Source organism: Haplochromis burtoni, unplaced genomic scaffold (assembly GCF_018398535.1).
Source record: "Haplochromis burtoni strain Fernald_Lab_line unplaced genomic scaffold, NCSU_Asbu1 Contig_295, whole genome shotgun sequence".
NCBI lineage: Eukaryota > Metazoa > Chordata > Actinopteri > Cichliformes > Cichlidae > Haplochromis > Haplochromis burtoni.
This window is the reverse complement of record NW_024582656.1, coordinates 342,422-357,826: the sequence shown is the minus strand read 5'-3', so window position 1 is coordinate 357,826 and position 15,405 is coordinate 342,422. Positions and strand designations below refer to the sequence as shown.

Below are 15,405 nucleotides of genomic sequence, written 5' to 3'. Positions count from 1 at the left end.
AAAAAAGTTGTAAAATGTTGAGACCGGAAGTTATTAAAAACATGTAAAATGATCACAAAAAGAAACAAACAGGTGAAAAGAAAACACAAAGGTGCATAAAGGGCCTAAAAAATGATGATTAAAAAACTAACAGACAGAAAGTAAACAGGTTAAAAGTAGAAAAAAGAAAAATATTGTAAAAAGAAGCAAAATGACAAAAAAAGAAAGAAAGAAACAAAAACAGTTTTTTTAAACGACTCTGGAAATAAACAACAAACTATCACAAAGATTCATAAACGAAGCACAAATTCAAAAAAGGTGCTGCTGAGGTCACTGTGACGTCACCGCAGGTGGAGACGGACTCACAAAGCATCGATGCTCTGATCAATAAACACCGAGAACCATACATGATACCAAAGTACGAATATCCTTCATTCTCGGAGAATCGATCATAACCGATGCTTTATCGATCAGTTCGAGCTGAGAAGTTTTTCATCTGCAGGGATAATAATGAATAACTCGTCTCTCTGTGCGTGGTTCACACTTATGAATAATAATGATCCATCATATTGATTAATGAGCCAAACACACAAAGCGATTAAGGACAAACATCCGTCTCCAGTCGGAGCTTCACTGGCTGCGAGGAAACGTCAGCGCGACCGAAGCTTCTCCTGCTTTTCAAAGTACCCGTGAAAAATCCACAGACAGTCACGGAGCTCACTGTGGGGTCATAAATCAACACCTGTGCTGTTTCTCACAACGAAACACTAACACTCAATCTCATTTCAAAATAAAGGCCCAGTCCTTTCATGTCCACGGGACTCAGTAAATTACGTGGGCTCATTTCCACATATCTGAAACACACTCGGCCAATAGGAGCACTCCAACATTTACATTTACCCCATAATTAATACAACTGATGAACAAAGCAAAAGAAAACAAGACTGCATCCCTCACCCATCCACCCCTCACCCATGCATCCCTCACCCATGCATCCCTCACCCATCCACCCCTCACCCATGCATCCCTCACCCATCCACCCCTCACCCATCCATCCTCCGTGAGACTAAAGACATGAAGAGGAGAAGAGGAGAGTGCTTTGACCCTGAGATGCTCAGAGTGCTGGAGTGAATCCAGCTTTAATCACCTCTCTGTCATCATAAAGGTTAAAGAATCAGGCAGGAAGTCAGAGTGGAGACATAAACAATAAAGGAATGATGAGTAAAGGCTGTGAAAGACGAAGCTCTCTGAGTTTTTACCTGCTCAGATGTTCATGAAGAAGAAGAAGAAGAAGAAGCTCCAGAGCGAGAAAAGCATCCAAAGTTTCCGCTCAGCTCAGACGGACTGAACTGAGATCAGCTGCGAGCGTACGGACACACAGCTTCATCTTCATCCTCCTCCTCTTCCACCACCTCCTCCTCCTGTGGCTGCTGGAGAGCCTTTCCAGCTTCCAGTCACCTCGCGCAGCTTTATAGCGGGGAAAGCCTCACACACGCCGGCGGAGAGGGAGCGGAGGACGTGGGAGAGGAGCGCGGGCTGCAGCGACCCCTGCAGGCCGCACACCGGCGGCACAGGCGGGGCAGCAGAGCCGGAGGAGCGCCGCTGACTCATTTGTAATAAAACAGTACGGTTCACATTATGATCAGAGACACGGGCAGTAAAAAAAATACTCATTTATATTTTTATATCTGACTACAGATTTACGAGCTTTTCTTTTCGATTTCTTGCCATATTTTTAAATGATGAATATTTTTGGTTTGTTTATTGATTTATTTTATTTTTGAATTTGCCTTTTCCTTCACAGATTTTTGTTTGTTTGTTTGTTTTTGTTAAATTTGGTTCTTTCTCTTTGTTGTTTTTTGTAAATGAAATTGTTTTTTCTCTACTCCGTTTCTATTTATCTGCAAACTTATGATTTTTCATTTTTTGTTTTTTATGAATTTATTTTTTTTCTCTTCAATTTTCGACTTTCCACTTTTTATTTTTGTTGTTGATGATGTGTTTATCCTAAACGTGTGCTCATGTAGGGTTGTATATTTTTACTCCATTATATTGTGGTTGAAAAAAATCATTTTGTACATTTTTGTATTTGAACCCTTTGGTTGTTTCTTATTCTGCAGCTAAAGTTATAATTCCCACATGTTGCTTTATTTATAGGTAAAGCTGGTTTTGTTCAGTAGCATTAATAGCATAATTAATAACACCATGTACATTGAGAAGCAGAGCAGACCTCCTCCTGCTGTCACTCGGTTTTAGATATTTGTTTAAATTCAATCTTTATTGGCAGACTTCCTGTCCACAAAAACAAGACAGATATAAAACATTTGTAAAAATATAAAACAATAATATACATCAAGCACAATTACTTAAAAGAAATCAATAAATACACAAACACTTCAACCGCTGCTTCCTCAGACTGCATGAGTAACAGGAACCACTCACTGTCGGATCTGTGAGCGCTAAAATGACTCTGTTACTAGAGCCATCCAGTCGTTCTCTAAAAGTGAACATTAACTTTCTTCAGAGTGCTTTAAAAGTCCAAACACCCACAGCTACAAACATCTGGCTGGCACTACCCCCTCTAGGTCTCCTGCAAAGGATTCTCACTGCATCATTATATGCAACATGCAGCTTCTGCATGCTACAGTGTTTGTAGGATGACCACAAGGGGGCAGTATTTACGCTTTAAACAAAGCCACTTTAACTGGAAGTGAGCAAAAGCTGAATTTGCGTGCAATAGCATTTGCCTGCACATAGAGCTTACACCGTCTGTATCTGTCATCATCATCATTCATTTGCTCAGTAATAAAGTGACCGAGGTATTTCACCTTTTTATGAACTTCAAGAGTTTTTTGGGGCAGTTTAAACAAAGGGAAATTTAGCTGTTTATCCTGCTTGGTTCTACATATCAAAACAGCACTTTTAACAGAATCGTACTTTATGTCATATTGCACACCATATTCAGTACAGACATTGAGAAGCTCCTGTAACCCAGCACTGCTTGGACTAAAAACAACCAGGTCATCTGCATACATGAGATGATTTATCAATGTTTTACTGTATGGACAGATCACCAACATATAAATTAAATAAAATTGCAGACAAAATCCCACCCTGTCTGACACCATTGCTGACACCAAAGGGGGCAGAAATTCTGCTTCCCCATTTAACCTGCATGTTCTGATGAGCGTACCAGTAAGAGAGAATCCTCACCATGTATTGAGGAACTCCCCGTCTCTTCAGGTTATCAAAAAGTGTTCTGTGGTTCACTCGATCAGAAGCCTGAGAGGCATCAATGAAACACATGAGGACAGATGAATTTTTAGTCCTGTACAAACTGACTATTTCCTTGAGTCACATGTCAGTGTCGTGCTTTGGTTTGAAGCCAAACTGATTATCCAGAGAAGAGATGAACACACTAACTCTGTCAAACAAGATTCTTTCTAACACCTTAGATAAAATACTGGCTAGTGCAATCGGCCTGTAATTATCCAAACAGCTCACTTTTGCAGCTTTGTCCTTCATAACTGGTACCAGTAAAATACACAGCATTGAGTCTGGTAATATGCCATGAATCATAAACCCAGTGAAGCAGAGCGCTAGAAGAGGAGCTAGCCTTACACTAGCATGTTTTAAATGTTCTGCAGTGATGTGATCCAAACCAGAGGATTTATTATCAGACAACCTATGAATGGCTTCATATACTTCATGTGTCCTTACACTTATTGTGTCATTGCTCATGTCAGAATTGTCCTCATATGGTTCACTTTTTATACAGTTAAACAACGCACTGTAATGCTGTCTCCATAATGCTGCAATGTTATCTGCCCCAGAAACACCTTCAACAGTTGATGGCAGAGATGGTTTACAGTTATTAAAAGCAAGTTTATTGAACCTATTAGTATTATTATTATTATTGTGCTGAATGCTGTTTTGGTCCAGTTGATCTGTTTTTGGTCACTTTGTGTTTTGGTAACATGTTTCTTGTTCGAGTCCATTGTTTTTCTTCCTTGTCGCAGACACTGTCTTAGTGTTTTTTTCTTATTTTTGCCTCTTCATGTCTTAATATTGTCTTGTTATCACCTTATTTATTTATACTTGACATCTTATTGTGTTTCAATTTTTCCTCTTCTTTAACTTTATTTCCTTTTTCTGAATTTTTGTCACTCTCTGGTTTTGATCACTTTGTTTTATTTTGTTACTTTTCTCTGATTTTACTTTATTTCCTTTTATTGTCACCTTTTTTAAAGATTCATTTCATTTTTGTTTCTTTTCACGTATTGTGTCACCTTTTCACGCCTCTCTGTCTTATTTTGGTTGTTTGAAACTCTTTCCTTGTTACTAGCGTTGAGCACCTTTACTTTGGAAATCTTCCCGGTGTGTTAGGCACGGCAGGGCAGAATGCGGAAGTTTGAGTAATATTAGAGAGGAAGACGGCTTCGAGTTGAGTCTGAACTTTACAGCTGGAAACTTTATCTTCGTCCTCAGCGGCAGAAAACTGAACGGTGAGTTTGTTTCTGAACATTCGCGTTTTATCGACTTCAAACTTTATCCTCACTTCCTGTTTTAGTGGTTACGTTACGCAGATTTCAGGCCACCATCAAAAGTCAATACGAAGCCCACTGCGCGTCCGTTTCACGAGGAAGTGCGACGTACGCCAGACTTCTTTCAGAATTAGGTCAATTTTATTTTCCAGGGTCGTTTCTGGAGAAAAGCGCTGAATTAAAATCATCGCAGAATCTTCACATATTTAGTGACCGAGCCGCTCTTCATTTCGGCAGCAGCCTCTTCGTCCTTCTCGTGTATTTGATCGCGGGCCGTGTAGGCTTAAAAGTTGGTTTATCACCGAATAATCTGCAGAGTAGGGGCGTGCCGTGTGTTCCGTTTGTCGGGACACTCTTTGACTGGACCTGTAGCTGTCTGTAATCACAAACTCGCTCATTATCACCATTTCTCATTGCAGTTCAGTGCTGTGGTTCAAACATGGCCGACTAATGGCTTCATAAACTGCTCTTATCACACCTGAGCTGTGCTCACCTGCCCCGATCACTTTCGCTTTCACTCCTGTGAAAATGAGAAATTGATCTGAAATGTCCCCGCAGCTCCACGGAGAAGCTCCACGGAGAAGCTCCACGGAGGCTGAAGTGCAGAAATACATTCAGCGACCTTTCAGCGCTTTTCACTTCATTTGTACTGCGTGACGTCATGTCGACCTTGTTGCTGTTTATGAAGACAAACGAGCCTGACGCCATATTTAGAGCTGAGCTTTTTTCTTTCACTGTTTGTTTTTAAGGTGGACTTTGTGTTCCGGCTGCTCTGAAACAGGGATTTCCCATCGTTGGACATGAATACATCGCATCTGTCCTTAAATCCAAATCACTGCTTTAGTTTTCTGCTCAGCAGCTTTAACTTCACGTTCATTCAGCGTTTTAAAAGCCTGTAACCCCACCTGCTGTGTAGGTGCAGCTGGGTATTATTATCACTATTATTTGTTGTTGGTGGGATTTTAAAGGTGGTCACGTGGTTCCTGTGGAAGTGGGCGAGCATCTGAGATATTCTAAAATGACTTCGTCTCCCGTTGAATGTGACGTAAACCAGGATTGAGTGACGTGAGCTTTGACCCCTGACCCCCTGAATAGGCGGACTGTGTGTTGATGTGGTTTCCGGTTCTCCTCCTTTGTGAACTTTGAGGCTGTTGCTCTGATGGTGGGAGGAGCTTTAATAACGCTGCTGTCCTGAGAGCTGGCAGATCCGAAGCGAGGTTAACGGTTAGCGAGCTTAAAGCCACGGTTTCCAGTCCTCTTTTCACCATCACCATGGTAACTGATGCTGAGCACGCCTGACTTGAAGTGTGTTTGAAAGTGCCACGTCTGGATTCTTTAGCAGTTTTTGTGCTGAAGGAATTTCTATATGAAACCTGCTGAGCTGGAACTTACCGACTCCGCTGAATGAAGCAGGTTGGGGCAGCAGCATATGTTGCCATGGTGATGCATCTTTGCGGTTATCCTTTCAGGTTTACCTGACGGTCCAGGTAAGCCTGAAGTTTCCTCTAAGCCGCAGGTCCCGCCTCGTGCTGCCGGCCTCTGGTGTGAGATTCGAGTGACATTTATGGCTCTGAAATATTAGCACTGCAGCTTTTTGTCCCTTTTAGAGCAGAAACCATGAGTGTGTGGTGTTCGTGATCTGACGCATCTCTGTTCTCTCTCTCAGCTCCATCATGGCTGAATCAGTTTATACTCCCACCACGACCCCAAACCCCGGAAACAGCTTCTGCCTGATCCCTTCGGCCCACCTGGACAGAAACCGCTTTATCCTAAAAGTCGTTGAAGTGGTGAGTTCAAAGATGCTCAGACTCATGTGACTCTTCATCAGCCAATGAGATGCTTTCGTTTAGCATTCACTCACACCTGCAAACACACAAACTGTGTGAAACCTTCAGGGTTTCCTCATCGTCTCAGCTCATTGGCTGAAACTTAAACGTGTGTTTGCAGGTGTGTCGTAAAAGTCTGAGTCTGCTGAAACTAAGCTTCATTTCTTTCACTCCTTGTTTGGATTACACTGAGCTGCTCTGTGAGCTGACACTGCCATCATCAGTGTCCTCTGTGTGCTGCACGTCTGCAGACCTTCAATTAAAACTGTTCAAGTAAAATATTCAGTTAAAAAAAATCACCACCTTCCTCAGATTTAAAGTTAAATAATTAAAAGTTGTTTTTATTTGAAATCAATGATATTTAGTTGGAATAAGAATTATTGAGATTGGGATTATTTAAACATTAATGTTGGTAAATGATTAAATCGTCCTTCAGAGTAAGTTTCCGATATTTGTATCGCTCTCAGGCTCTGGCCCGACCTGCACGCGCTCTTTAAACTTCCTTTAACAGCGAGGATCGCGCCCCTGCAGGAAGACGCCGGGCCCTTCCTGTGCAGAGGTGCTCAGTTTCCTGTCCGGTGTGGCGAACAGTAGCTCAGTCTGAAAGCTGTGACAGAAGAGCAGGTTTCTGATGCTTCTGAGAGGAAAGATTCATTATTTAGGTGCTGAAACTGTGTTTGACATGTTGCTGAAACTTTGCCTCAGATGTCTTAAAAGACTCTTTGTCTCTGCTCCCTCACATCTGACTCTGCTGTGGGTCTGATGTTTCTGTAACCGTCCACTGTGCAGGAAAACAATGCAGCGGCTGCTGCGCTGTGACTTCCATGAATTATGCACATGTGCAGTGATCCTCAGTCAGAGTCAAACACTCAGGTTCTCCTGCAGCTCAGTGTTGGTGAAACAGAGTTCAGCTCTTTACATGTCAGAGCTACAGAAGGAGTAGCAGTGAAGAAACGCACATGCAAACACACGGGGCCCGAGGCGTGCCAGAGGCGTGCCCGCGGGGCCCGAGGCGTGCCTGAGGGGGCCCGAGGCGTGCCCGAGGCGTGCCAGCGGGGCCCGAGGCGTGCCTAGGCGCGCGGGGCCCGAGGCGTGCCGAGGCGTGCCCGAGGCGTGCCAAGGCGTGCCCGCGGGGCCCGAGGCGTGCCTGAGGGGGCGTGCCCGAGGCGTGCCAGAGGCGTGCCCGCGGGGCCCGAGGCGTGCCTGAGGGGGCCCGAGGCGTGCCTGAGGCGTGCCCGCGGGGCCCGAGGCGTGCCCGCGGGGCCTTGGCTCTGCAGATCATAACAGTACAGCCCAGAGAAAAGTGACCACTAAACATCTGCAGGCTGGACCGTATAAAACAACCTGAAGTGACGAGTGATGTCTTGGTGGCCAAGCCCAGCTGTGTAGCTGACAGGATCTGTTCTAGTTTCAGCTCATTTCAGGGTCGTTACTGTGGAAACCCCCCAAAAACCGAAAGCGACCGGCTGCAGAGTCGATCCTCTGCGAGTCTCTGCAGGCTTACGACCATCAGCTGACTGACAGGAAACACTGTGAGTGTGAGAAATGGTGACAGGAATCCAGAACTGGTTCTAAATTACACAGTCTGCACTCATCACCAGTCTGTAACGATGATGATGATGATGACTTGTTTGCTGCTTTTAAAAAAGACTTGTAACTCTGAGCATTTGTACAGCTGAGCTGGATCCATGCAGGTGAGGTGATGCTGTAATGTCCTGGCAGGCAAACATGCTAAAATAGGCGAGGAGTGATGAAGGTAACCAACAATAATATCATCACTGTGGACAAATCCTCCTGGACCGAGACCAAAACAACTCTGCGCACCTTTCAGGATTAAACCAGGTGCACTTGTGCTTTCACCTCAGTTTGTTTAGGATGTGCAGCACGCTCCTCACACGGCCTCCCTTCAGGCTGCTCAGCACAGGAAATGCCTCCGCAGTTTGTGGCGCGTTGACAGTCCACTGCCAGTAATCAGACAGGAAGCTGCTCCACTCTCCTGCAGATCTGTTTAAAACGGGGTTTGCAGCTGGAACCAGATGTTTAACGGAGGCCTGAACAGAGCTGATGTGTCTTATTTTGACCTCACAAAGCACTGACCTGCTCGTGTTTAATAACTCCAAAGGAAGGATCTGTCATCAGCGTAGTCTTGTTTCACGAGGGATCCCCTCGCTCTTATTGTGAAAGTTCAGTTGCTGCTAACTAACTCGCCCAAGCACATCCTGTCCCGTGTTTCCCCCTCTGATCCAGTTCATGTTGTGGTGGTTTTTGACATCTCTTCAGTCACACGTATTCCAGCAGCCGGAGGTGGACGGCAGCACCCCCACCGTCCTGGGAGACGAGCAGACTAACAGACAACAACAAGAGTTGCTGATTATTTGCTCGTCTATTTGGTACGAAGTACTTCAGAAACCAAACATTTGCAGAGCAGAGTTACGCGTGCGCCTGTGTACATGTATGTAATGATGTACACAGCGGTGATATTACCACAACAACACTGGGGGACATGAAGCTGGATCTGCAAACCCCGGTGGTGCCGCCTCTTTAACAGTTGGGCTGCGCTCTTTACAGACGAAGAGTCGTCTGAGCTGGAGCAGGGCGATGTGACCGAAATATTTATCACGATGTACATTTGGAAATTTGCGATAACGATATAACTGACGATATAATTGATGCGAGACAAAATACAACTCCACAACTTTACTAGTGCAAAAAACATCCATTTATTTCACTTACACAAGCAGCTGTTTTTTATCTGCATTAAAGTTATATAAACATGTAACAGTGCAAATTCCTCACTGACAGTTTAACCAAAAGGCGTTTCCAGTGGAAACTGGCCGACACATCCTCAGCATAACCATGTATAACATCCACAACACTTAAAAAGAGGTTATACACACACAGTACAGTAACATTATGTTGAAGCACAGTACGTATCACTCCGCGAGGCTCCGCCTACGACAGCCGTAACGCTCCAACAATCCATCAAGCGGTGCGGCTTCGTAGCTCAGCAAAGTCGTACTGAAACATGTGACAGATTTTCGAGCGCCGTGTACATAAAATCGTTTCGAGGTCAGTAACACAACCAGAGTTCATACATAAGGACACGGGATTATAAGGGGCTCTGTCGACTTTCAGAAGAATCAAAGGATGATTTTAAGTGCGCCGTATTTTCCAAACAACATGGTAATAACGACGGCCCGCTAGCATGCGCTACCAAAAATAGTGCTTTGTTGTGTATCTGACGGACGAAAGCTAAACCAGTTCCACACCAGTGAAGCTGCAGCATTTTTACAAACCAGTTCTGATTCATGGTTTCATTCAACGATCCGCTCTCGCTCTTCTCGTTCTGCGTCGCCGCCATGTGCGTATGTAAACAAAGGCACTGCACATGCGCGTTTTACCCATATTCTATCGCCATGTTTCATTTTCTTATCGTTGCCCAACATTACACCGGTGTTATTGTGAACGGTGTGATATGGCCCAGCACTAGTCTCAGCCGACAGCAACACAAAACCTGCTGCTGAAGTCAGGCGCTCTTAGATAAACCGTGTTACCGCCACGCACCGAACGACTGCACGGAAACACTCACGGCGTGAAACGCGCTGACCTCTGTGAATGTCACACCACGGTTCCAAAAACAAGAAGCGAAATCTGCGTCAGCTGCTTTTAAGCTGACTTTTTAAAAGTGTTGCTGCATCAGTGAATCAAGCAGATATTCAAACACAGCAAAACAAAAGCACACTCATGTTTCTGTCCATTTTCTCCCATCAGCAGGGGGCGGAGACTATTCCATCTGGCGGCGTACTCACACAGGTGGTAAACACATTCATGTGTATGTCCTGACCTGTGTGCACCGGAGTGAGGACGCTTTTATTGCTCTCAGAGCTGCATGGCAACCACTGGTTGCTAGGGAGAAATGTATATCTGTTGCTTTTGTGCAGCGATATGGCAAAAGTTACCGACAGTTTCACTGAGAGCAGTTAGCGAATGTTTGGAAACACGTCTGCGATCTGTTCAGGACCACTCACTCTGGTGCAGCGCTCTCTCTGCATCTGACCTCTGACCTCCAGCAGCCAGTCGAGGAACGTGCCGTGGTGTCTGCAGGCCGCTGCATGTACCACACGTGTGCAGGTGCAATGATGACCAAACGAGTCTGACTTCCTGGTTACAGGAGACGGGGATGAGGTCGCTTTGGTGCTTTTAATGTGGAGGTTCTGTCTTAGCTGAAGTGTGACTCCACACTCAGCCAGTCTGTGGCTCTGGGCTCCGGGCTCGGCGGCTTCTACATCACAAACTTTAGACACAGAATTTAACAGCAAAACAGGAAGTGGAGGTTCGTTTGTTGGGGACTGTTTTCAGGACGGATGAATGCATATTAGCAGCCGGACGGTGAGGAGCGGGATGGATTGGTTAGCCGTGCTCCGTGGTGCGAGGGAACCAGTCGCTGTGTTTGTGTGTGACCTCTCTGTGACTGGATCTTCCTCATCCAGCAGCTCTTCAGGAAGCTGCAGAACGGGAAGTGAAAGTATTGTGGAGCGGTCAGTTTGGCTGTCGTTAGCAGATCTCAGAGCTGCTGTTGCAACAGCTCAGTGAGGTGTTCGGTGGGAGGACGACGCCTGCATCCGGCCCCGGGAGTCTGGAGGGAGCTGGCGCGGGTGGGTGCTGGGCAGAAAGAGGATGTGCGGTCAGATCTTTGTGAAACCTTCCTGCAAAATAAACTGAAAGCCACAGACTGAAGGAGGCCCAGGTTAATGTTTTTCCATGTGGGCTCCACCAGAGCAGCTTTGCATGAGTCACAGCTCAAAATAATCCATGTTTATGTCCATACTCAGCCTCTGTCCATCTAAACTTCTGATTGGCTGCCCCTCATAACTGCAGGTTTGAAAACCAGTATGTAGCATTGCGTTACACTTAACCCCAGTCACCACATGCATGTGCCGTCTGCCTCCAGCCTGTTCATCCACAGAGGTGTAGTTACAACAGCTGAGTGCTTGGGTGGATGTAGACCACTGCAGGCGGAGGACGCTGTGTTTCTGTTCCCTTCAGCTGTGAGAGATTGGAACAATCTCTGACATTAATCCGTTTTGGGCATAAATCCTATAAGTCGTTTAGATCCTCGTCATGTTGCTGCTTATTGTCTTTGTTTTAATCACGTTAGAAAAATATAAAAACCTCTGAAAGTTGAGAATCGCCAACAAACACACACGTGCGCCTCCTGGTCATCTGAAGGTTAAAGCAGCGCGTTTGCTGTTTTCCCGCTCCAATCCCTGCCTCTCCAGGTGCTTTCACAATAAAAGCTTTCCACTGTCTCAGTGCTAAATAAGTTTATTGTGAAGCAGACAGGAAGTCCCGGTGAGTTTTTAACAGCAGCTTCACTGTAGACTCGTGCGGGATTCCCACTGTGACTTCCTGTGGTGAGTTTAACCCCAGTCAGCTGATTCGTGCCGGGTCACGTCTCACCTGTCCGTGCTGAACAGGAAGTCTCTCGGGGTGATCTCAGGGTGTGCACGCTGGCCTGTGTAGGTTTCTAAAACCCAGCGTTTCATGAGTGACGCGTTTGTAACGTTCAGTGTTTTCATTACTGCAACACCATCAGACGTCTGCTTTTACAGCAAGATGAAAGGACAAGAAGCGCTGCTGTTTTTCACACGAGCGACCGCAGAGGCGCAGCCGGGTGTCGATGCAGTTACTGCAGCTGTTTAAAGCGTTGATGAAAGAGGAGCATAAAGAACAAAACACGTCTGAGACACTGAGAGGAGCTGGACTCTTTGTAGTGAAGCTTAGTGGAGCGTAAAGCTCTGAAACGAGCAAAGACGCTGAACGCTGCTTCACCTTTGACCCCGTTAAAGCGTAACAGGAGGGACCATCAAGGTGACCTGAGCAGTTTGTCATGTTTCAGGATCTTTGTGGGACAAAAGGACTCTGTGTGCATCACATTCAGTGAGTGCAGCTTCACCGCAGGCCTCGAATCAGAGCAAACTTCGACTTTCTGTTCCAGGTGACCTCAATTTCATGCGAGTTTCCAACCCTAAGACCTCAGATTTGTTTTTGAGGTTGTACATCGACGGTGAGACGAAGCGGTCAGCGTGGAGTTCCACATTACCGCCCCAGGGCGAGAGCGTTTTCGCCCGCCCTGTTCTGCAGAGTCGCCTCTTTGTGTTCCCTAAAGTAAACCAGCTTGGACACGTGGAGGAGCTGTGTTTATGTCTGTAGAAGACCGTGTGTCCGTCACCGGCGCTGACGGACACACGGTCTTCTACAGACATAAACACAGCAGAGGTGCACGAGAAGGTTTTTGATTTCCACGCTGCACCCACTCGCTGCCTTTCTGATTTGACTTGGAGATTAATGTTAACAGCACGGTGGCGGCAGCCTGACTGATGACAGCGATGCTGGAATTCAATCTTTGCATATTTATGTTCGTATAGTTCCACGTAGTGAGGGAAGTGAGAGCAGATCACTCAGCACGTGCAGGATGTTGGTGACGGGCACAAACACAGTGGCAGTATTTACAGAAACACTCAAGTCACTCAGATTCTCTCACGTTTCACGTTTTCTGCTCCTAGAACCAAGAAATATGCGTCTCTAAAAATGTTCTGGTGGTACAGAACATGTAATCAGATTACTGAAGGAGAATGAGTCATGTCGGTGTTGCTGACTGAAGGATAAAAGTATCGGCGCCGCTCTCGGCCCGCTGACGTCAGGCGGTCTGCTGCTAGCTCTGTGGTTCTGGGTTCGTCTGTCTGAAGAAAAGCACAAAGCCTTTTTATAAGCTGAGGCTCACTTTAACATGGAATATTCCTCCAGTTAAACTCGCCGCTGTAACGGAGACAGAGGCTGGCGTTCGGTTTAACCACGAGGACAAACACGCGACAGCGAGAGGAAAGTATCCCTGCACACGTGCACAGACGCTGGTTTGTTCCTCCTGGTTCCTGATGATCCCGACTTTGGATCCTGGTGCTTATCTGTCGGCGTGACGATCTCCTGGGTCTGGACGAGCGACGACTCTACTCTCAGCTCTGTCTTTATGCTCATTTTGCAGCTTTACTCGTGATTTTATTCTTTTACGAACTACCTCATGACCACGGGTGAGCGTTGGAACATAGACGTGCTCTCAGTCATCTCATGTCCCACCTTCCAACCACCGTGAGCTCAGAGGGAGGGCTCTGCAGAGAGCCTCAGGCCTGAAGCTGCCGTCTCGTCCCAGCTGCTCCACACTCGCCTACGAACCCGGAGGTCGTGGTGTGAAGAAGCCGACGGGACGGCATCACCTGCAGAAAGGAGGTGTGCGGCTCTGACACGCTCCTCGAACGTTTCAGACGGAGGAAATCTGGCAGGCTTGGACTTTCTCGAGAGTGCATTCGACACATCGTGTACTTACATCTGGACCAATCAGAGCACACTAGTGTCATTTCTTAAGGTTCCTGTCCTGATAAGTGGTCAGAGAGTTGGTGTGGTCCTGACTTCCTCCTTCAGCGGTTACAGGAAGCTCCTCCTGCACTGCGCTGCTCTCTGAGTCATTTAAAGGTCTGTTTACATTCACAACACGAGTATTTCTTTATAAAAACAAAGTCGAGTGTTTGGAGCCTGGAAGAGCTCAACCACAAATCCCTCCATGTTTGTAGTCCAAACATCCCCCCCTCCCCAGGCTCGCACTGCCTGCTCTTTCAGGTCCCCAAACTCAGGGGGTCTGAGGGGTGAAGCGCTCCTATCGACTCCTGCTGGGTGACGGTCTCGTGGTCTCGCCGCTGTGGTGGTTCAGATGTGCTCGTCCCTGCGATGGCTGCTGGTGTGGAGCAATCGCTGTTGCTGCCGCCCACACAGAGCAGAGCGGTCGGAGCGGTTCGACCACAACTTCTAATGAAATGCAGCAGAGCCGGCGCCTTTGTGTCGCCACGCCGGCCTGAAACTGCCAGCAGCCGCTCAGACTGGAGACGTCACATTTCATCAAATAAGCTGCCGTCGTCTCAGACAAGAGGACGAATACACGGGGCAGCAGCTGACAGAGGCTGGAGGTCTGTTTCCTACAGGAAGAGGAAGTGGTGACTGTCGGGTCAGTTTCTCCCCGTGTGTCGTAGTTGCAGCGTTCGAGGCCGGGAGCAGACGTGCAGAATAAAACTGACGAATCAAAGGAGCGTTGTTGGCGCCTGGTGAATAAGTGAGCTGCTGAAGAAGCTTTCAGCGGGAAAAGTGAAACAAAATAACATTTTATGCAATTATTTCTTCATAATCATGGAAAAGTCTGACAAAATATGAGAACAATCATTATTGTTATCATGTCAAACTGCAGCCCACTGTGGTCCTGAGTGGGCCGGTCCACTGAAACGACACGTTTTATTGTAAGACTCAGGTTTAACTTGGTGAACCTGCAGGTCCATCTCTGCACAGCGCCGTCCTGAGTAAGTGGCGGCCGTGGTTTCACAGGCCGTGACAGATTCACAGTAGTGTTCACAGGTCGGGCTCTAGTTTAGGAGAACATCTCGCTTTAACACGCCGACCGTTTGATGTATGAAGCCTACAGGAGTGGTCCAGGAGCCACCCTGACTTGTATTTCTATTCTGTGCTGACTTCCTGTTTCTCCCTCAGGTGCTGTCCTTCATTGCCTTCATCCTGGAGGAGACTGTGGACAGCTGCTTCACCTGCTCTCCTCTCTACTTCTTTGAGTTCGTCAGCTGCACGGCCTTCCTCTTCACCCTGCTGCTGCTCTTCCTCCTTTCTACTAAGCTGCATGAAAAGATTCACATCGAGGCCTGGCCCACTGTGGTAAGAACCTGGAGATTGTGTTTCAGTCGCTCTTCTCCGCTCGCGTGAGAAAGGTCACTGAGCTTCTGAATCTGAACAGAGTTCATGTCTGGCTTTATTTAGAGTCACTTCCTCTTTCAGAGCACAGTCTTTGTTCAAGCCCACTCCAAACTACGATAACGACCCGACCGGCAGTCATTAGAGGAGCAGGTCACTACATACTAGAGATGGCACGATACCACTTTTTTATGTCCGATACCGATACGATATCATAAATTTGGATATCTGCCGATACCGATATGAATCCGATATAG

The 15,405-nt window shown here is 46.6% G+C and overlaps 1 protein-coding gene across 1 annotated transcript in view; it reads left to right on the top strand.

Moving 5' to 3' along the window:
• Positions 1 to 4,351: 4,351 nt before the first annotated feature.
• cmtm6 (CKLF-like MARVEL transmembrane domain containing 6) overlaps positions 4,352 to 15,405 on the top strand; it is an 18,108-nt gene continuing 7,054 nt past the window's right edge. Inside the window, exons 1-3 of the mRNA XM_042227987.1 lie at positions 4,352 to 4,484; positions 6,190 to 6,310; positions 14,936 to 15,112. Of these exons, the coding sequence (XP_042083921.1) occupies positions 6,197 to 6,310; positions 14,936 to 15,112 (291 nt within the window). The 5' untranslated portion in view covers positions 4,352 to 4,484; positions 6,190 to 6,196. The remainder of the gene's footprint in view (positions 4,485 to 6,189; positions 6,311 to 14,935; positions 15,113 to 15,405) is intronic.